Here is a 21,436-nt window from a genome sequence, read left to right on the forward strand (position 1 = left end):
GAGCCTTTTCATACTGGAGCTGGAAGCCAAATTCTCAAAATTAACCAAAAGACAGCAAATGTGTAACGCATGCTCTATGAATTTTGTTTCATTGGAGGCTGTAAAAGAGATAAGGCCAAAAGAAAATGTGACATACTGTTGATATAATTGTAGGACTTCTGGAAGTTCAAAACATTTGGAAATAAATTTTGATTAAAACTGTCTGTATATGCTGTATGAAAGAAGAAAAGGTTAGCTCTTGACAAGGATGGAAGGGGCCCTTGGGCCTGACAACACACATAAGGTTAAGGCATTGCCACCTACTTCGTAGCATCTAACCATGATTTTTGACTCTTATTAGGGGAGTAAGAAAGTAAATCTATAACCAACATTAAAATTACTTTGCACTTGTAATCAAAATAGTTCTATGATTTGTCTCTGACTATTCACAGAATTGTACATTCTGGTGTTGTTTGTTTTGTTTTGAGACAGGGTCTCGCTCTGTCACCCAGGCTGGAGTGCAGCAGCACCATCTCAGCTCACTGCAGCCTCAATCTCCTGTGTGCAAGCGATCCTCCCACCTCAGCCTCCTGAATAGCTGGGACTAGAGGCACACAACCCCGTGTGTGGCTAATTTTTTTGCATTTTTTGTAGAGACGAGATTTTGTCATATTGCCCAGGCTGGTCTTGAACTCCTGGGCTCAAGCAATCCACCCATCTTGGCCTCCCAAAGTGCTGGGATTACAGGCATGAGCCACCATACCCAGCCATAAATTCTGGCTTTTTAAGCCCAAGTCATTTTACATTTGCTTTTCCAAAATGCATTAAATTGTAATTTTAAAATCCTTCAAAAAAAAACTGTGTATAATTTATGTCAATTTTTCATCAAAATGATCAGATGTATTATACACCATGAGCTTAAATTCTGATCCATTATAAAATTATTTATGATTGCCCCAGGCACTTCATATAATTACCGAGATAAAATATACATTATTTCAAGAAGTATGCCAGGTGTGGTGGCACACCGTCTGTTGTCCCAGCTTGGGAGGCTGAGGAGAAAGGATCACTTGAGCCCAGGAGTTCAAGCCCAGCCTAGGTAACATAGCAAGACCCTCTCTGTCAAAAAGAAACAAATAAATAAAAGGTGTTTTTAGGAATACAAACACCCAATAATAACAAACACTCCTCTTTAAAAACGTAGATGAAAGCAGTTTTCCTTTCATTCAAGCATTCCTTAACAACTATAAATGTTCACCCATTTAAAATGCCTTCACTTATGCTTTTCTGATATTCCTTGCTTTCATCTATGTTTCAAGGGACTTTAGAGCATTCTAAAACTCATCTGAGATTACTCAGAAATGGAATGATTCTACAAACACCTGCAAGGAGAGAAGAACAATGCTGGCAGCATCAAATCATTGTCTCAGAAAAGAAAAATAATTACTCAGAGGACTTGACTTAATTACTCATCCTGTGAAGAAACATGTTTGCAGCAAACCACTTTGGAGGATCCCGGTGGACACAGGGTAGGAAAAACCACTGGAGACATCCATGACCAGACTTGTAAATGCAGTTCTAAATTTGGATATTTCTTGAGAGGCAAATCTATTCTGCTCTAACAGAACCCAAGTAAGAGTGGGATTTGAATTAAGGTGGGAATGTTCTATTCATCTAGAATCCATGTATTCTTATAGCAAATGGACATTTTTTACAAGTAGGAAGAGAATTAAGAGTAAATGCCAACGAGGAGTAGGAATATCACCCTTCTAAACATGAGCACATCAAATGAGCTGACAATCCTCAATGTGGGCTCTGCTACAGAGCTTCAAAAAAATTTCAAAAATTTTATTAATTAAGGTTGAAAATAGGCCTAATAAAAAAAAATCTGGGTTTGTTTAATCCAGAGAGAGAAAGTTAAAGCATAGGAAACACTAAAGAGTTAACAATTAGGATGGGCTTGGTGGCTCACGCCTGTAATCCCAGCACTTTGGGCGGCCATGTCAGGTGGACTGCTTGAGCCCAGGAGTTCAAGACCAGACTTGGCAACATAGTGAAACACCATTTCTACTAAAAAAAAAAAATACAAAAAAAATTAGCTGAGTGTGGTGGCACGTGCCTGTGGTCCCAGCAACTTGAGAGGCTGAGGTAGGAGGATCACCTGAGCCCAGGAGGTGGAGGTTGCAGTGAGCAGAGATCTCGTACCACTGCACTCCAGCCTGGGTGACAGAGTGAGACCCTGTCTAAAAAAAAAAAAAAAAAGATGAATAACTTTCTACAAAAGGGTGTAACTAGAGCAACAGATACTGCAGTTCGACATTGAAAAAGACATTCTACTTAGGAAGGGCTCAAAATGAAATGCATTACCAAAGGAGGCTATGTTTTCTAATTCAAAAAAAAATTTTCTTTTCTTATGTATTTCTCCATGAAGACCTATGAATATGTTTTCCAGTAACCTTGAAGCAAAGGGTAAAATATGATGATATTTAGTGCAATTTATCCCCAGAAACATGAAAAGAAACTAGAAATGAATGACTCCTTTAAAAAGTCTTTACAGAATCATAGTTCTCCTGAAAACCAGGACCATTATTCTGAGACATTTTCTAGCTAAGTCTTGATTAGTCGAACTAGGTTGGCACACGCAAGAATAAACAGGTAGGCAGAGACCTAAATCTACATTATCCAATATTAGAGCCATGACCTATACATGGCTATTGGGCACCTGAAATGTGGCTGGTCCGAATTGTTAAGTATAAACTACACACAAGGTTTTGAAGACTTACTACAAAATTCTTAGCACAAAAGTGGGGAAAAGAGAAACTTATAGCACTAAATGTGTATATTAGAAAAGAAGAAAGAACTAAAATCAATAATCTAAGTTTCCTCCTTAGGAAACTAGAAAAACAAGAGCAATTAAATGCAGAGTAAGCAGAAGAAAAGCAATAATAAAAATTAGAGCAGAGTGCTTGCTTCAGCAGCACATATACTAAAATTGGAACAATACAGAGAAGATTAGCATATAAATTTTTTTTAAAAAAACAGAGCACAAATCAATTGACAATAGGAAACCAGTAGAGAAAATCAAACCAAAAGCTGGCTCTTTGAAAAAATAAAACCAATAAGCTTCTAGAAAGGATAACTAAGAAAAAAAAAAAGAGGGCACAAATCACCAATATTGAAAATGAAACAGGCCGGGCGCAGTGGCTCATGCCTGTAATCCCAGCACATTGGGAGGCCGAGGTGGGTGGATCACGAGGTCAGGAGATCGAGACCATCCTGGCTAACACGGTGAAACCCTGTCTCTACTAAATATACAAAAAATTAGCTGGGCGTAGTGGCGGGCGCCTGTATTCCCAGCTACTCGGGAGGCTGAGGCAGGAGAATGGCGTGAACCCGGGAGGCAGAGCTTGCAGTGAGCCGAGATCGCGCCACTGCACTCCAGCCTGGGCGACAGGGCAAGACTCCGTCTCAAAAAAAAAAAGAAAATGAAACAGAGGACATCACTATAGAGCCCACGGACATTAAAAAGAGGATAAGGGGATACCACAAACAACTCCACATCCACAAATCTGATAACCTAGACAAAAAGACCAATTCCCTTAGTTTCTCAGGGTTCCCAAAGAAAAAAAAAGTAATTAAGAAAAGACCAATTTCTTGAAAGGTACAATCTGCCAAAACTCTCACAAGAAGAAATAGACAGGCTGGGTGCAGTGGCTAATGCCTGTAATCCCAACACTTTGAGAGGCCAAAGCAGGTGCATCACCTGAGGTCAGGAGTTTGAGACCAGCTCAGCCAACATGGTGAAAACCCTTCTCTACTAAAAATACAAAAATTAGCTGTAATCCCAGCTACTCAAAAAGTTGAGGCAGGAGAATTGCTTGAACCTGGGAGGCAGAGGATGCAGTGAGCTGAGATCGTGCCACTGCACTCCAGCCTGACCAAGCAAGACTCCATCTCAAAAAAAAAAAAAGAAGGAGAAAAAGACAACTTGGATAGACCTACATCCATTGAGGAAATTGAATCAATATTTAATAACCTTTCAAAAAGAAAGCACCAGGCCCAGATGGGTTCACTGGTGAATTCTATCAAACATTTAAGGAATAAATTACACCAATTCTCTACAATCTATCTCTTTCAGAAGATAGAAGCAATGGGGGTACTTCCCAAGTCATTCTATGGGGCCAGAATCTACCCTAATACCAAAACCAGATAAAGAAATTAGAAGAGCCGGGTGCAGTGGCTCATGCCTGTAATCCCAACACTTTGGGGCCTAGGCATGTAGATCACTTGAAGTCAGGAATTCAAAACCAGCCTGGCCAACATGGTGAAACCCCATCTCTACTAAAAATACAAATATTAGCCAGGTGTGGTGGCACACACCTGGATCCCAGCTACTCAAGAGGCTGAGGCATGAGAATCATTTGAACCCAGAAGGCAGAGGTTGCAGAGCCAAGATTGCACCACTGCACTCCAGACTGGACAACAGTCCAATACCTCTCATTAATACAGACACAAAAATCCTCAACAAAATAGCAAATAGAATCCAACAATGTATAAAAAGAATTATACACCACGATCAAGTGGGATTTATCCCAGGTATGCAAAGCTGGTTCAACTCAAAAATCAATCAATCAAGCTAAAGAAGAAAAATCACATCACCACATCCATAAACACAGAAAAAGCATTTGATGAAATTTAATATCCAGTCATGATAGAAACTCTCAGTAAACTAGAAACGGCTTTTTTTTTTTTTTTTTTTTGAGACAGAGTCTCGCTCTGTCATCCAGGCTGGAGTACAGTGGTGTAATCTCGGCTCACTGCAAACTCCGCCTCCCAGGTTCAAGCGATACTCCTGCCTCAGCCTCTCAAGTAACTGGGATTACAGGGGCATGATCACGCCTGGCTAATTTTTGAATTTTTAGTAGAAATGGGGTTTCCCATGTTGCCCAGGCTGGTCTCAAACTCCTGACTTCAGATGATCTGACCTCCTTGGTTTCCCAAAGTGCTGGGATTACAGGCATGAGCTACCACACCTGGCCGGGGGGAACTTCTTCAACTTGATAAACAGTATCTTCAAAAAACCTACAGCTAACATCATACTTAACAGTGGGAAAGTAGAAGCTTTCCCACTAAGAGCAGAAATAAGCCAAGGATATCCCCACTCACCACTCTTTCCAACACTGGACTGGAAGTCCTAGCTAATGAAATAAGGCAAGAAAAGGAATTAAAAAGAAAAATAAAACTGTCTTTGTTCACAGATGACATGATCATCCAAGAAGAAAATCCTAAAGACAACAAAAAAAACTGAAACCAGGCAGTGATTACAGCAAGGCTGCAGGATACAAAAGTCAATCACTTTCCTATATACCAGCAATGAACAAGTGGAATTTGAAATTAAAAACACAATACCATTTACATTAGCACCCCCCAGAATGAAACACTTAGGTATAAATCTAAAAAAAAAATGTAGAAGATCTATATGAGAAAAATTAAAGAAGTGATTAAAGAAGTCAGAGCACTAAATAAATGGAAAGATATTCCATGTTCAGAGACAGGGAGATTCAATACAGTCAAGGTGTCAGTTCTTCCCAACTTCATCTATAGACTCAATACAATCCCAATCTAAATCCAGCAAGTTATTTTGCAGATATCAACAAACTGATTCTAAAGTTTATATGGGGAAGCAAAAGACCCAGAATGGTCAAAAAAATATTAAAAGAGAAGAACAAAGTTAGAGGGCTGACACTATACGACTTCAATACTTATAATAAAGCTACAATAAATAAGACAGTGTGGTATTGATGAAAGAAGAGAGAAACAGACCAATGGAACAGAACAGAGAGCCCAGAATTTGACCCTGATAAATACAGTGAATTGATCTTTGACAAAGGAGCAAGGGCAATACAATGGAGCAAGGGGTCTTTTCAACAAATGATGTTAGAATAACTGGATATCCACATACAAAAAAGTGCCTCTAGACAAAGACCACAGACCCTTCACAAAAATTATCTGAAATGAATCATAGGCCTAAATGTAAAATGCAAAACTATAAAGCTCCTAGAAGATAACAGGAAAAAATCCAGATTATGTTGGGTAGGATGATGACTTTTTAGATATAATACCAAAGGCACAATCTATGAAAATAAGAATTGATAAGCTGAGCTTTGTTAAAATTAAAATTTTCCTCTCCATGAAAGGCACTGTCAAGAGAATGAAAAGACAAGCCAGATTGAGAAAAAATATTTACAAAAGAAATATCCTATAAAGGATAAATACTTGCAAATTGAATATTCACAGAAGACATATCTGATAAAAGATAAATATTTGCGAGTTGAATATTTGCCAAAGACATATCTGATAAAGGACTACTATCCAAAATATAAAAAGAACTCTTAAAACACAGTAAGAAAACAATCTAATTTTTTAAAATGGGCCAAAGACCTTAACAGATACCTCACCAAAGATGATACACAAATAGTAAATAAGCATATGAAAAAATGTTCCATATCATATATCATCAGGGAAATGCAAATTAAAATGAGGTACCACTACATACCTATTAGAATGGCCAAAATCCAAAACAATTACAACACCAAATATTAGCAAGAATGGGGAGCAACAGGAACTCTCATTCATTGCTGGTGGGAACGCAGAATGATCCAGCCACTTTGCAAGACAGTTTGGCAGCTTCTTAACAAACTAAACATACTCTTATTAAGTCCAGCAATTACATTTCTTGGTATTTGCACAAAAGAGCTGAAAACTTATATACATACAAAACCTGCTATAAACACAGATGTTTGGCCAGGCATGGTGGCTCACACCTGTAATCCCAGCACTTTGGAAGGCCGAGGTGGGCAGATTACCTAGGTCAGGAGTTTGAGACCAGCCTAGCCAACATGCCAAAACCCCATCTCTACTACAAATACAAAAATTAGCCAGGTGTGGTGGCACGCGCCTGTAATCCCAGCTACTCAGGAGGCTGAGGCAGGAGAATCGCTTGAACCCATGAGGCAGAGGTTGCAGTGAGCCGAGATCGCGCCACTGCACTACAGCCTGGGCAACAGAGCAAAACTCCATCTCAAAAAATAAAATAAATAAAATAAAAAATAAGAAAACATAGATGTTTATAGCAGCTTTATTCATAACTGCCTAAACTTGAAAACAATCAAGATATCCTTCAGTGAGTGAATAAATAAACTGTGGTATCTCCAGACTATAGAACATTATTCAGTGCTAATACAAAATGAGCTATTAAGCCCTGAAAAGAGAAACTTTAAATGCATACTACTAAGTCAAAGAAGCCAATCAGAAAGGCTACACACTGTATTATTCCAACTATATGACATTCTAAATAAGGCACAACTATGGAGGCAGTAAAAAGATCAGTGGTTGACAGGAGTTAGGGAAGAGGGAGAGACAAATAGCCGGAGCACAGAGGATTTTTAGGGCACTAAATATTACCATTACTGGCTGGGCGCGGTGGCTCACGCCTGTAATCCCAGCACTTTGGGAGGCCGAGGTGGGTGGATCATGAGGTCAGGAGATCGAGACCATCCTGGCTAACATGGTAAAACCCCGTCTCTACTAAAAAAAAAATACAAAAAACAATTAGCCGGGTGTGGTGGCTGACGCCTGTAGTCCCAGCTACTCGGGAGGCTGAGGCAGAATGGCGTGAACCCGGGAGGCAGAGCTTGCAGTGAGCCAAGATTGTGCCACTGTGCTCCGGCCTGGGTGATAGAGCAAGACTCCGTCTCAAAAAAAAAAAAATTACCATTACTGACTATATACCCAAAGGACTATAAATCATTCTATTATAAAGACACATGCACATGTATATTTACTGCAGCACTTTTTACAATAGCAAAGACTTGGAACCAACCCAAATGTCGATCAGTGATAGACCGGATAAAGAAAAGGTGGCACATACACACCATGGAATACTATGCAGCCATAAAAAAGGATGAGTTCAAGTCCTTTGTAAGGACATGGATGAAGCTGGAAACCATCATTCTCAGCAAACTATCACAAGAACAGAAAACCAAACACCGCATGTTCTCACTCATAAGTGGGAGTTGAATAAGGAGAACACATGGACACACCGGGGTCTGTTGAGGGATGGGTGGGGGGGAGGGATAGCATTAGGAGAAATACCTAATGTAGGTGACGGGTAGATGGGTGCAGCAAACCACCATGGCACATGTATACCTATGCAACAAAACTGCACGTACTGCACACGTACCCCAGAACTTAAAGTATAATAATAATTTTTTTAAAAAAAGACAAAATGTTAGGAGAAAAGAAGTGTCAAGCTAGGATTCCATGCCCAGCTAAGCAATCATAAAGAATTAAGGCAAAATAAAAACATTTTAAAACCTACAATGACTATGTTCCACTAACAGACTCTTGGTAAACAACTGATATATCATAGAATGTACTTCAGAAAGAAGAGCCCAAAGAAGGAAGCAAGACAGGTTGGTGGCCACAGAAATTGATAAAATATATTATCAAATACAGCCAGTTACAGATTATAAATAAATTATGATTAAAAGTGATTATGATTATGATGAAAAGTGGCAACATGGATGAACCTTGAAAACATTATGCTAAGTGAAAGAAGCCAGGAACAAAACCACACATTATATAATTCCATTTACAGAAAATGTTCAGAATAGACAAATTTAAAGAGACAGAAAGTAGATTAATGGCTGCCTAGGACTGGGGCAACAAAGAAGACAGTGGGAGTAGGCTAGTACTGTTGATGAGCACAGGATTTCTTTTAAGGGGGACAAAAGTGTTGTAAAATTAGATTGCGGCAATGGTTGCACAACTCTTAATAAACTAAAAAAATTGACTTGTACACTTTAAATGGGTGAATTGTATAGTATGTGCATTATAGATCAATAAAGCCATTTTAAAAAGTGGAACTAGAAAGGAAAAGGGGATGTTCAAATATACTAATATCCTTTTAAATTTTGATAGAAATTTTTGTAACTATTCATGAATGTTAAAAACTTAGAAATAACCATCACGAGAACAAAAACACCATCTATAGCTCCCTCTCTCTCTATACACACACACACACACACACACACACACACACACACACACACACTCTTTCTCTCATCTACTAAAAGACAGAGTCTATGAGACTAGGTTAAAAAAATCTTATTGAGAAGCCAGAACAGAAAAAGAAACAAAATCATAAAAATCAAATAAAAAATACTCTTTATGATACTGTAATGGTAGACACATGTCATTATAAATTTGCCCAAACCCACAGAATATTAGAGTGAACCCTAGTGTAAACAGGAGACTGTGGGTGATAACGATGTGCCATGAGCAACTGTTATAATCCAACAATGAACTTAGGTTCATCAGTTGTAACAAATGCACCACTCTAGTGGGGGATGTTGATAATGAGGGAGGCTATGCATGCGGGGGCAGGGATAGAGGGAATATCTCTGTACCTTCCTCTCAATTTTACTGTGAACCTGAACTGCTGTAATCAAATAAAGCCTTTATTTAGAAAAAAAAAAAAGAGAATGTAAATTACCTCATCATTGTTCATAACGATTACATATTTTGAATATATTCAGTTAAATATATTTTTAAATCAATTTCACCTATTTCTTTTTACTTTTTAAAATATGGCTATAAGAACTTAAAATTACATATTTGGCTCACATTTGAGGCTTGCACTATACTTCTATTGGACAGGGCTAAGCTAAACAACCAAAGAAATTATTAGCCACACCTCTGGGTTCCCAAACATTTTCAAAATGTGAACAGAAGAAAGGAGGAGGGCAAATGCCAGCAGGAGCATTCTGAGGACATGTGTTAAGTACAACAGCAGCAATAGCAGCAGCTATTATGTGATTCTAAGTAAGTAACAAGCATAAACAATGACTTTCCAGAAAAGGAGATGCTGCAGTTGCAGCTTCTTTTTTCCCTCCGTCCAGGAGTGTCCCATAGACCCCTTCCTGGATGTGGCTCTCCTGCTTACCTTTGATAAGCTCCGGCCTGTATGTTTTACGCAGCTGCTCCAGGAAGCTGTTGTAGAAGCCCTCTGCCTGCTCTGTGGGCATTGCTAGGTGGAAATCAGGCTTGTTTCCCTTCAGTACACACTGGAGAGTAAACTGGCTGACACACAGAATCTCGTACTGTTTGTCCATCACACTCTTCGACCAGTGCTTCCCGCTCTCATCCTCAAATACACGCAGGTTTAGAATCTTTCGGACCCTAAGGGGAAAAAGAGCAGTGAGAGCTACCTGAGAGATCACAAGCCCCACAACACACTCCATACCCCAAAAATGTCAGCAGCTTCCGGCCAAGTAAAGACATAATGACGACTCCATCCCTGACAGGAAGCATGACCTCAGGCAAGTCACTTATCCACCCTGTGCTTCAGTGTCCTCAGCTGCAATACAGAATAATAACAGTTCTACCTCGCACGGTTGTTTTGAGATTGCTTCTTTTTTGCCAGTCCCTCCAGTTCACAGCAGCTACTGGTGAGAACTGGGGCTAAGACGACAACCATCTATTCTCTGCTCCTTTAGGTCAGGGATATGTCAAAACATGGGTCCAACTGTAATTTTTCATGAACGAATACATCACATTAGGATAAATGACATCCATTTTTACTCCCCTTCTTGGAGCTACTCAAAACGAACAATTCGGCTGAGCATGGTGGCTCATGCCTGAAATCCCAGTACTTTGGGAGGCCACAGCGGGTGGATCACCTGAGGTCAGGAGTTCGAGACCAGCCTAGCCAACATAGAGAAACCCCATCTCTACTAAAACTACAAAAGTTAGCCAGGCGTGGTGGCGGGCGCCTTTAATCCCAGCTACTCAGGACACTTAGGCACAAAAATCACTTGAACCAGGGAGGCAGAGATTGCAGTAAGCCAAGATTGCACCACTGCACTCCAGCCTGGGTGACAGAGGGAGACTCTGTCTCAAAAAAAAAAAAGGACAATTCAGCAAATACACTGAAGAGAAAAATCATGCTTATTGCAAATATGCAAAAAGATCTGGAGAAAGACACCTTGACAACTATGTCACAAGCTCCTTAAGCCCCAGAGGGGCTTTCCCTATACATGTGGATGAAGGATAGTCACCATGGCAAGAAAGTTGACCAGGTGACATCTACAGGGTCAGATTTGAGAAGCACAGCAGAGAACCACCAGCATGAAAGCTGAAATCCCACCATTTGAGAGCCAACCTTCTGGATGATGTTGAAGTCCATGACAGTTTCAAAGACCCTATAAATACTAATTCACTGACTCTTAATACGGGCATCCTCAGGGACAGGTGCTACTCATTACCCCCTCTCCACAGCCAAGATTTGTCTTATGTTGAATCACATCTCTCAAGCACCAGGCTAAGTATTAGCTCTGTAGTACGTCAGAGCCATAAAGACATTCAAACCCACAGCCTCAGTTTTTAGCCATTACACCATTGTACTGCTTCTTTGAGTATCCAGGGGACAGCTACTAAAATACCACCATCACTGAAGTAGTATTGAATGATAGTTATCCATCATCAACACCTTAGCAGGAATTCAGTTTCAAGTCTGATTTTCAATCAAGTCTGATTCAATACAAAAGAATCAGTTGGGCAGGGTTATACCCAAGCTCTGAGCACCAAGGGGCAGAATAAATGGATCCAGCATTTAAAGTAAATGTGCCCCGTCGTAATGGAGGGGAGGAGGTGCACGGAGGGCACATTCTGATTTTATGTCTGGAATGAATGGGAGCTGTAAAGTGAATAATCATTAAGCAGGATTTTAGGGCCATATTTCATCTGTGCTGCCTTGGCTAAGACACCTAAAACTTTCTATAGTCGAGTTTGCCCATCTGTAAACTCAGAGAGCCAGGCAGGCAGCAGCAATGGCAACCCCTGCTCCTCAACCCCCACCACCACCTTAGTAAAAAGATCACTGGCTTCAAGGTCAGGGAGCCCAGACTCTAACTGGGGTTCAGGCTTTTTGCTAAGTGTGTGCATGATCTGGGGCAAGGAATTTAACCTCTCTGAGTTCTAGATCCCTATGTGCACAGCGAGCTAGCAGGCATTCTAAAAATACATAGTGCCCAGATAACATTGCCCAATTTAAAAAAGAGAAACCAAACATAAGAAAAGAGGCTTGGTTTTTGCATTAAGAGAACAAGAGGCATGATCCGAGGCCATAGTAGCAAACAGACGGAGGATAGGCGGTGCTGCTGCTCTGAGGCTGACTTAGTGTTGAGGTCTCCCAAATCATTCTTCCTCGGTCTCCTCCTCTGGAACACGGAGATAACCATACTACATCCAATGGAACAATGGTTAAAAGTGACAGGGGCTCACTTCACAGGCACAAAGTACTATGGAAGTTCCCAGCATAACCACCACCACATAGCCCATTCAAACAGCAATGACAGAAATGCATCTTACATGTGCTCCAGTTCCTTCTGCGTATCCTCCAGGGAAATACCCAGCAACACACATATGCCCCTTCCAATAGCACTAATCTGCTCTCCTCCAACTAGAAAGGAACCAAAAGAGAGAGAAGAACTCAGAACCAAACAAGGTCATGAAGCACTTTTAAGTAACCATAGTAGTATTTTAAACATCATACATACTTCTTATAACTTCTTTGGTTAAAGTCAGCACATATTCGAAAATGAAAAGTTACATAAATGCAGTGAGACGATAATAATTCCCACCCATTCTGATTTTATCTCTGGAATGAATGGGAGCTGTAAAGTGAACAACCATTAAGCAGGATCTTAGGGCCGTATTTTATCTATGTTACCTTGGGTAAGACACCCAAAATTTCCTATGGTGAAGTTTGCCCATCTATAAAAACAGAACTGTGTTTTCCTGGCCGGGCGCGGTGGCTCACGCTTGTAATCCCAGCACTTTGGGAGGCCGAGGCGGGCGGATCACGAGGTCAGGAGATCGAGACCACGGTGAAACCCCATCTCTACTAAAAATACAAAAAAATTAGCCGGGCGTGGTGGCGGACGCCTGTAGTCCCAGCTACTCGGAGAGGCTGAGGCAGGAGAATGGCGTGAACCCGGGAGGCAGAGCTTGCAGTGAGCCGAGATTGCGCCACTGCACTCCAGCCTGGGCGACAGAGCGAGACTCCGTCTCAAAAAAAAAAAAAAAAAAAAAAAATAGAACTGTGTTTTCCTCCCCCAGAGAAGCCAGCTCAGCTACATTAATTCTCAGAAAAGAGATTCTTGCCTTTTGTAGAAAATCAAAAAATATGGTAACACAGTATACAGGAAGCACAAAGAGGAAAATGTTCATATCATAAAAACAAATGATTTTCCTACTTACTATGAGGACAAATACATAATATATAAAAATCACAATTTATGTGTTAAGCTTCAACTCATCAAACTGCTATTATTTCCCAGAGTTTTGTGGTTACATTCTAAGCCAATGATCTCCAAATATTTTTCAATCATGTATCTTGTCCATATAAAAAAAAAGGCTCAAGCACACACTCCTAACATTTGTATATGTATTTATAACCAACTGTATGCCCTACCACCACTAGACAATATCTCAAATGGCAGCAAGATGCATCATTATGAGCCGGGCATGGTGGTTTATGCCTGTAATCCCAGCACTTTGGGAGGCTAAGGCAGGCAGTCACATGACGTTAGGAGTTCGAGACCAGCTTGGCCAACATGGCAAAATCCCATCTCTAATAAAAATACAAAAATTAGATGGGCATGGTGGCGGGCACCTGTAATCCCAGCTACTCAGGAGGCTGAGGCAGGAGAATCTCTTGAACCCAGAAGGTGGAGATTGCAGTGAGCCAAGATCACACCATTGCACTCCAGCCTTCCAGCCTGGGTGACAAGAGTGAATCTCCATCTCAAAAAAAAAAAAAAACCAGAATCCCTATTTTTTTTTTCATTTGTTTTTCTTTTTAAGAGGCAGGATCTCTCTATGTTGTCCAAGCTGGAGTGCAGTGACTATTCACAGGTTCAATTCCACTACTAATCAGCACAGGAGTTCTGACCTGCTCTATGTCCAACCTAGGCTGGTCCATCCCTCCTGGTGGTCCTCTGGTCCTGGGAACTCACAATATTGATGCAGAACTTTGGTATGACAGCAGGTCAGCATAGTGCACTATAGCCCAGAAGCCCTGGGCTCAAGCAGTCCTCCCTGCCTCGGCTTCCAGAGTAGCTGGGACTATGGATGCATGCCATCATACCCAGCTAAATCTGTATTTCAAGTGGTGCTCTTGAAAATTTTCTATTTTTTGCCAATTATTTGCCAATCTTCTTAGATTATGTTGTTTTACTACTTCATCTTGTACTGACCTAATGTTCTAATCAGGAATAGAAGGGTCAACTCAGCCATTTTCTTGTTGTTTGCTTGCTTCTGCAGGATAATAGCTATAAATATAACTAACACAGTAACATAAACTATGCCATGTTGCAATATACTGCTAAAGAAAGGGTGAGAAACTTCCCTCTTTCTTCAGTTGTAATGGCAAGAGACCACCTGGTATTCAGACCCAAGCAGAGCACATCAATCCATTCCTGAAATATCTATAATGCTTAATTTCTTTATTTTTATGCTAAAATTTTTTAAATATTTTCTTCTCTGCTGCTTTTCTTATAATGAACTATGTGTGTGTGACTTATTGTCCTTTGAGCCACCGCCTCAAAAGCTGAAATAGAAATAATCTATCCTGACATAGGCAGTAAACAATTGGGGGTTGGTTTGCTCATTTGCATTGCTTCAGAAAAAGCCTTTGGCTTTATTTGTTCTTTGAATAAATCAACATTACTTTCTTACAATGTTGATATACTTTCTAAATTTTTCCCAAGTATGTTTTAAAAAATAAAGGTCATGAAGTTATATCTATCATCAAAGTAAGGATTATACATTTTAGAAAATATGAGAAACACGGAAAAAAGAACAAAGGTAAGTACTTTAATATTTTAATGATTTCCTTTTAATATTTTATCTATTCATGCATTTTAATTCATATTTGTTTTCAACTACTATAATAATGTTGCATATAAATTTTTATAATAATATTGCATAAGAATTTTTTCATGTCATAACCTTTTCCTAAACACCTTTTAATAGATTCATCTCATCGAGTAGACTGATTAACCATCCCATTTTGCTGGACATATGGCTTCTTTCAAAATTTTCACCTCAATAAATAACAGTGTAGTGAAAATCTTTGTACACTAAAGCCTTTTCTACAGCTAGGATTATCTGCTTAGAGTAGATTCTAGAATCACTGTCAAAGAATTTTGACAGTTTTATAATTATCTTAACATGAAACAAATTATGGTCCAAAGTCTATATATGACACAGAGACTGCTGTCTTATTTTGGAGCAGTTTTGTCCCTCCTCCTGGGACAAGTAGAAGGACTAGGAGATTCAAAAGGATTTTTTATTATAAGTAAATGGATCACCAAGGGAAAAAATCTGAGAATCACCACTTTCAACAAAAGATCAAAGAGCTGGAAAAGACCTGAGATGTTTGGTCAATTTCTCTACCTACTAGTGGCATCGGACCTGAGATCTCTTCTTCAAGAATTCATAACCTTTAAAGTTAACCTAGTTAAACCCAAACATTTTAGATCCTCTTCCAACACTGTTTACAGACATCAAATTTTAGCTGCTGACACTGAGTGATGGGACATGGGGGTTATTGCACTATTCCGTCTGTTAATATGTTTGAAATGTGCCACAAGAAACTTTTAAAAATTAGATTATCACAATACCCAACCTAAGGCATCAAAATGTGTTTGATCAAGCTGGGTGCGGTGGCTCATGCCTGTAATCCCAGCACTTTGGGAGGCCAAGGCAGGCAAATCACTTGAGGCCAGGAGTTTGACACCAGCCTAGTCAACATGGCAAAACCGTCTCCACTAAAAATACAAAAACATTAGCCAGGCACAGTGGCGCGCACCTGTAAGCCCAGCTACTCAGGACACAGAGACATGAGAATCGCTTGAATCCAGGAGGCAGAGGCTGCAGTGATCAGAGATGGGGCCACTGCACTCCAGCCTGAGAAACAGAGCAATACTCTCTCAAAACAAAAACAAAACCAATTAGCCAACTGGAGAAATCTGATGGACTGGGCATCAAATGATATTAAAGAGTTACTATAAAAAAAAGTGTTTGACCAATCACATAAATTGAATATACTACATAGTAAAATGTGTGACTCCTAAGCTGGACATAGTGGTGGCACATGCCTGTAGTCTAGCTACTCAGGATGCTGAGGCTAAAGGATCACTTGAGCCCAAGAGTTTGAGGTTGTAGTAAGCTATAATAGTGCTACTGCTCTCCAGCCTGGGTGACAGAGCAAGACCCCCATCTCTAAAACAAACCATAAATACATAAATTTAAAAATAAGGGTGAAGTCAGCCAACTATTTTAAAATAAAATAAAATGTGTGACTCCTGATATTCTATGCTGTCCTGACCATAAAACAGGAAGTTAACATTTTAGAACCCCTAAAATAAAATGCCATTCAAACACAGCCACATTTCAGTGAAACCAGCCACATTTTAAAGGAATCAGAAAATCCCTTTCCATTACAATGCAACTAGAAGGCCTGCATAAGTGGAGGGCCCTTCTAACAGAATTCCACAGTTCCCCAACCCAGAATTCCCGAATTATTTACACTTTCCCATAATTAACACCCTTATCTTTTTTAATATGCAGCTTTGGTTATTTTAACTGAAAGCATATAACTTAAATAAAGAACCAAAATAACCCAAACTCTATTCAGCACATCTCACAGAATACACATTTTCAATATTCCAGATTAGCAGGATGGAGAGTTCAGGAGAGAGATCAAAATTTAAATCTGTCAGTGATGACCACACACAGCAGCAGACTGCAAGATTCTCCTCAATAATGCAAAACATCTTTCATCTATGAATTTTTCCAGTTTTCATGAATTTAAATATTTACAGAAATGTTATAAAAGCTTTAAAATTCCCAAATCCCAGTGCCACTCTATTCCCTATTATTCCAGGACCATTTCCAAAACCAAAGTTACCAGAACAGCTTAGAAATCATCAGGCGGGGTTGAAAAACACTCTCAGATTTAAATATATGGTTTTGGTGGGTTTGATTGTTTCTTTAGGGGTTTTTGTTGTTTTTGGTTTGTTTTTTGTTTTGGAGTTTTGTTCGTTTGTTGTTTTTTGAGACAGAGTCTCGCTCTGTCGCCCAGGCTGGAGGTTACTGGCACAATCTCGGCTCACTGCAACCTCTGCCTCCCGGGTTCAAGCGATTCTCCTGCCTCAGCCTTTCCAGTAGCTGGGATTATAGGCACCCACCACCGCTCCCGGCTAATTTTTGTATTTGTAGTAGAGATGGGGTTTCTCTATGTTGGCCAGGCCGGTCTCGAACTCCTGGCCTCAGATGATCTGCCCGCCTTGGCCTCCCAAAGAGCTGGGATTACAGGTGTGAGCCACCGCCCCCCGCCTGTTTTGTTTTTAATTCATATTTTTGTGGACACAAGAACACATATTTGGTGCAGACTGGCTCCAAGGACAGGATATCTGAAATCATTTGAACTGAAACAATATAGTTGTGCCAATAAAGACAGAAAAGACTAGACAATATAAAGCTTGTCATTTAGATGTTTTTTAAAAAATATCTTTCGTACCGTGGTTTTCTTAAAACGACTACATTATCTACACTAATCATCTGGACCTGTGATGCCCAACCGAGACTAAAGAGCTCGAGTGATGACCAGGGGTCGGGTGGCTTGGTCCACAAGAAATGAGTGAAAAAGAGAAATGTTTTCATCTTGAATTCTTTAGATCCCGGCCCCTCCGCGCAGAGTTCAGCGAGCGAGGGCGAGGGGCGTCCTGGGAAGGGGGCGCCCCTCATCCAGCCTGGGCTCCAGTCACGTGCGTGCACGCAACTGTCAAAGCTCAGCCCAAGGAGCAACTCTTCGCATCTGTGCATTTCATCCTGATTCAAGCTCCATAAAAATTGGAACACGTAAAAATGGGCAAAAATTGAACATTTAAAATACAGCAGTGAAAACGGAGGAGTGCCTGCTCCGGAAATGCTCTAAGCGTGCTTCATCAACATTCCCTGAAGAGCGGGCCACGGGGATGCTCCGAGGCTCCGCCATCCCGCACGCAGGACAAAGGTGCTGAGAATGAGGCGCGCTCGTCCTGCACCCGCTGCCGAGAGCCGGAAGCCAGGGGTGCGCCGGGGCCGGCCGGGCACGTGCAGGGGGCTCTCTGGCCGCCGCGCTGCCACGAAGCCGGCCCCGGGGACTCGCGGCTGCGGGGACCGAGCTCGCGAAGGGGACCAGGCTCGCGGAGGGGCCGCAGCGGCCCCGAGGATGGCGCAGGAAGACCCCCCACGCAGGACAGCCGGTCGCGGGGGTCAGAGGAGGCTCCTCCCGGGCCCGGCCCCGCCCGACTGACCTGTGACGCTGGCCCGGGTGACGCGCTGCACCACGGCCTTCATGGCGGCGGCTGGGGCGAGTGGGGCGGCGCCGCGCTGCGTCCGGCCTCGCGACTCTGAGGGTGGCTCCGCGGCCGGCGCCCTCTGGAGGTGACACCCGGAAACGCGCCAAACGGCCCGGTCAGACTCAGTCGGCTGCTGCCCACCCCACGTCGGCCACGCCCACTCTCGGCCTGGCGATAGGCCCACCCACTCATAGATTGACTCCGCCTATGCCTGCCACGCCCACCTGCTGCCCAACCGTAACCCCGCCCGTCATTGAACAGCCCAGTCCTCACGCTCGGCCCTGTCCCACCCACATCTGGGTCCCGCCAGAGCCCTTTGATCCCTCCATCCCCGGCCCAGCCCCTACCCAGTGCTCAGAACCCACTCTGCCCCGAAGGTAGTCTCTACGCTGGTTTTTTTCTCCCACATACCCGAACCTAAGAACCCGTCATCACTAAGCCTTTAAATTCAGCCTGAATCCTATTTCTAATTGTATTCCTCTTTCCTCTTTTCCACTCGTCTGCACGCAGATCCTCCCAAATTCTTCTTCCTTGTCTTCCTGCCTCAGTGGCCTCTCAGATACCACATACAAGAGGATCTGCTGCCTAAAATAGCCATTTAACTATCTCACTATTAATTCGACTTAGCCATATCATGATAATAAATAGGTATGTGATTCTAGAATTCTAATTTCTCATGTAATACAAATACTAATAATTGGCCCCCTCACTGGGTTGTTAGATTTAAATGAACCAAACCACGTAAAAGTGCTTAGATGGCGGCAAAGGGCTGTACAACTATTACCCCAACAAATTATTACCATTGCTAAAAATAATTCCATCTCAGCAGTCTTCACCTTAAAGGTGACTAATAGCATTGGTGGGTGTAGAAAAGGCATTGAAACTGAGAAGAAACTGTCACTTGCCCAGCAAAGACTACAAACTAGTGTGCTTGTTTGTTAAATACTGAGTACTAAATTGCCTTAATAACGTTGTCAAGGTTAACATAACCAGTAACAAGACATCATGTGCCTCCTGATATTGCACTGGGAAGGATACAATATCAATCTTGTGGTATTTCTGCCAAATAATATATAACCTGAATCCAATCATGATGAAACATAAGACAAAAATAAATTGAGGAACATTCTACAAAATAACTAGGTAGAATTCTGAGAATTAAGGAGGATTTTTTTTTTTTTTTTTTTTGAGATGCAGTTTTGCTCTTGTGGCCCAAGCTGAAGTGCAATGGCGTGATCTCGGCTCACCGCAACTTCTGCCTCCTGGGTTCGAGCAATTCTCCTGCCTCAGCCTCCCGAGTATCTGGGATTACAGGCATGAACCACCGTGCCCAGCCGTGGACTTTTTAAAAGACCGGAAAACTACCTGTAATCCCAGCACTTTGGGAGGTCAAGGTGGGCAGATCACTGGAGGTCAGGAGTTCGAGACCAGCCTGGCCAACATGGTGAAACCCCATCTCTACTAAAAATACAAAAATTAGCCAGGCATGGCGGCGCATGCCTGTAATCCCAGCTACTCGGGAGGCTGAGGCAAGAGAATTGCTTGAACCCGGGAGGCGGAGGTTACGGTGAGCTGATAATCGTGCCACTGCACTCCAGCCTGGGTGACAAAGCAAGACTCTGTCTCAAAGAAAAAAAAAAAAAAAAAAGACAGGAAAACTAAATTAACCTGGGTGGTATCCTGGCCAGAAAAATAAGGAAAAGGAAAAGCTTATTATTGGAACAATTGGTAAAATTTGAGTTTTTGAAAAAATTAAATCAGCAGTCTCAATATTTTGATCACAGGATCCCTTTACATTGTTAAAAATTATTGGGCACAAAGTATAGCTTTTGTTTAGGTGGATTATATCTAAAAATGTTTACTGTTTTTAATTAAGAGAAATAGTTAACATGGATTTATTAATGCATTTAAAAATAGCAATAATAAATCCCCTACGTATTAATACCAGAGCAATGAAGTCACTATATGCCACAGAGCCCTTGGAAAACATTGTGCACTCCTGAAAGAATAAGAATAAAAAAGGGAAAATTGGGCTGGTCGTGGTGGTTCACGCCTGTAATTCCAGCACTTTGGGAGGCTGAGGCGGGTGGATCACTTGAGGTCAGGAGTTCAAGACCAGCCTGGCCAACATGGTGAAACCCCATCTCTACTAAAAATACAAAAATTAGCCAGGCATGGTGGTGGGCGCCTATCATCCCAGCTACTTGGGAGGCTGAGGCACAAGAATCGCTTGAACCCCAGAGGCAGAGGTTGCAGTGAGCCAAGATCTCTGCCACTGCACTCTAGCCTGGGTGACGAAGTAAATCTGTGTCTCAAAAAAAAAAAAAAGTTAACATACTTAAAATGGAATTCAAAATGTTCACCCCTATGGTGCAATAAAGACTTTGGCCTTTGTTAATTCTGGGTTTCTAGCATGGAGCTTTTAAAATTCTTGGAATTTCTCAAGAGACAGGAGTATCTTTGTTATTCATGAGCTCCTTGATTATTCCTGAGTTTACTAACAAGACAATTCAGATTAGGAGCTGGTCACTGGAAAGACCAATCCTGACTGGATGTCTGAGCCAGCCCAACCTGTGGGAGGGGTGGAAGACAGAGATTGAGTTCAACTTGTGGCCAATGATTCAATGATTCAATCAGTCATGCTTACATGATGAAATCCCAGGAAAAACTCTGGACATTGAAGCTCCATTGAGCTTCCTGGTTGCTGAACACATTGATGTGCTGGGAGGGTGATGGCCCTGATTCCACAGGGAGAAAGCACAGAGGCTCTGTGTTTGGTACTCTCGCAGACCTTGCCTAACATATCTCCTCATTTGGCTGGTCCTAATTTGTATTATTTATAATAAAACTATAAATTATAATTACAGCACTTTCCTCAGTTCCATGAGTCATTCTAGTGCATTATCAACCCTGAGGGGGTCTTGGATACTCCTGACTGTGTAGCAGGTTGGTCTGAAGTGCAAGTGGTTTGGGGACACCCAAGT

At 41.5% G+C, this 21,436-nt stretch overlaps 1 protein-coding gene, 1 non-coding gene and 1 pseudogene across 3 annotated transcripts in view; 2 read left to right on the top strand and 1 right to left on the bottom strand.

Moving 5' to 3' along the window:
- DTD1 (D-aminoacyl-tRNA deacylase 1) overlaps positions 1 to 18,637 on the bottom strand; it is a 178,541-nt gene extending 159,904 nt beyond the window's left edge. Inside the window, exons 1-3 of one of the 2 annotated variants that reach the window (XM_055265321.2) lie at positions 18,408 to 18,637; positions 12,412 to 12,502; positions 9,986 to 10,221 (exon numbers count right to left, since the gene is read on the bottom strand). In XM_055265321.2, the coding sequence (XP_055121296.1) occupies positions 9,986 to 10,221; positions 12,412 to 12,502; positions 18,408 to 18,450 (370 nt within the window). In that variant the 5' untranslated portion in view covers positions 18,451 to 18,637. The remainder of the gene's footprint in view (positions 1 to 9,985; positions 10,222 to 12,411; positions 12,503 to 18,407) is intronic. The other variant, XM_055265320.2, reaches the window with a different exon arrangement.
- On the top strand, positions 209 to 329 carry LOC129474955 (U6atac minor spliceosomal RNA). The gene has a single exon (XR_008654699.1). It is a non-coding gene; the product is annotated as a U6atac minor spliceosomal RNA (small nuclear RNA).
- LOC129474998 (uncharacterized) lies at positions 2,942 to 2,998 on the top strand (annotated as a pseudogene).
- Positions 18,638 to 21,436: the final 2,799 nt, after the last annotated feature.

The sequence above is a fragment of the Symphalangus syndactylus genome, chromosome 24, assembly GCF_028878055.3.
Source record: "Symphalangus syndactylus isolate Jambi chromosome 24, NHGRI_mSymSyn1-v2.1_pri, whole genome shotgun sequence".
NCBI classification, from domain to species: Eukaryota; Metazoa; Chordata; class Mammalia; order Primates; family Hylobatidae; genus Symphalangus; species Symphalangus syndactylus.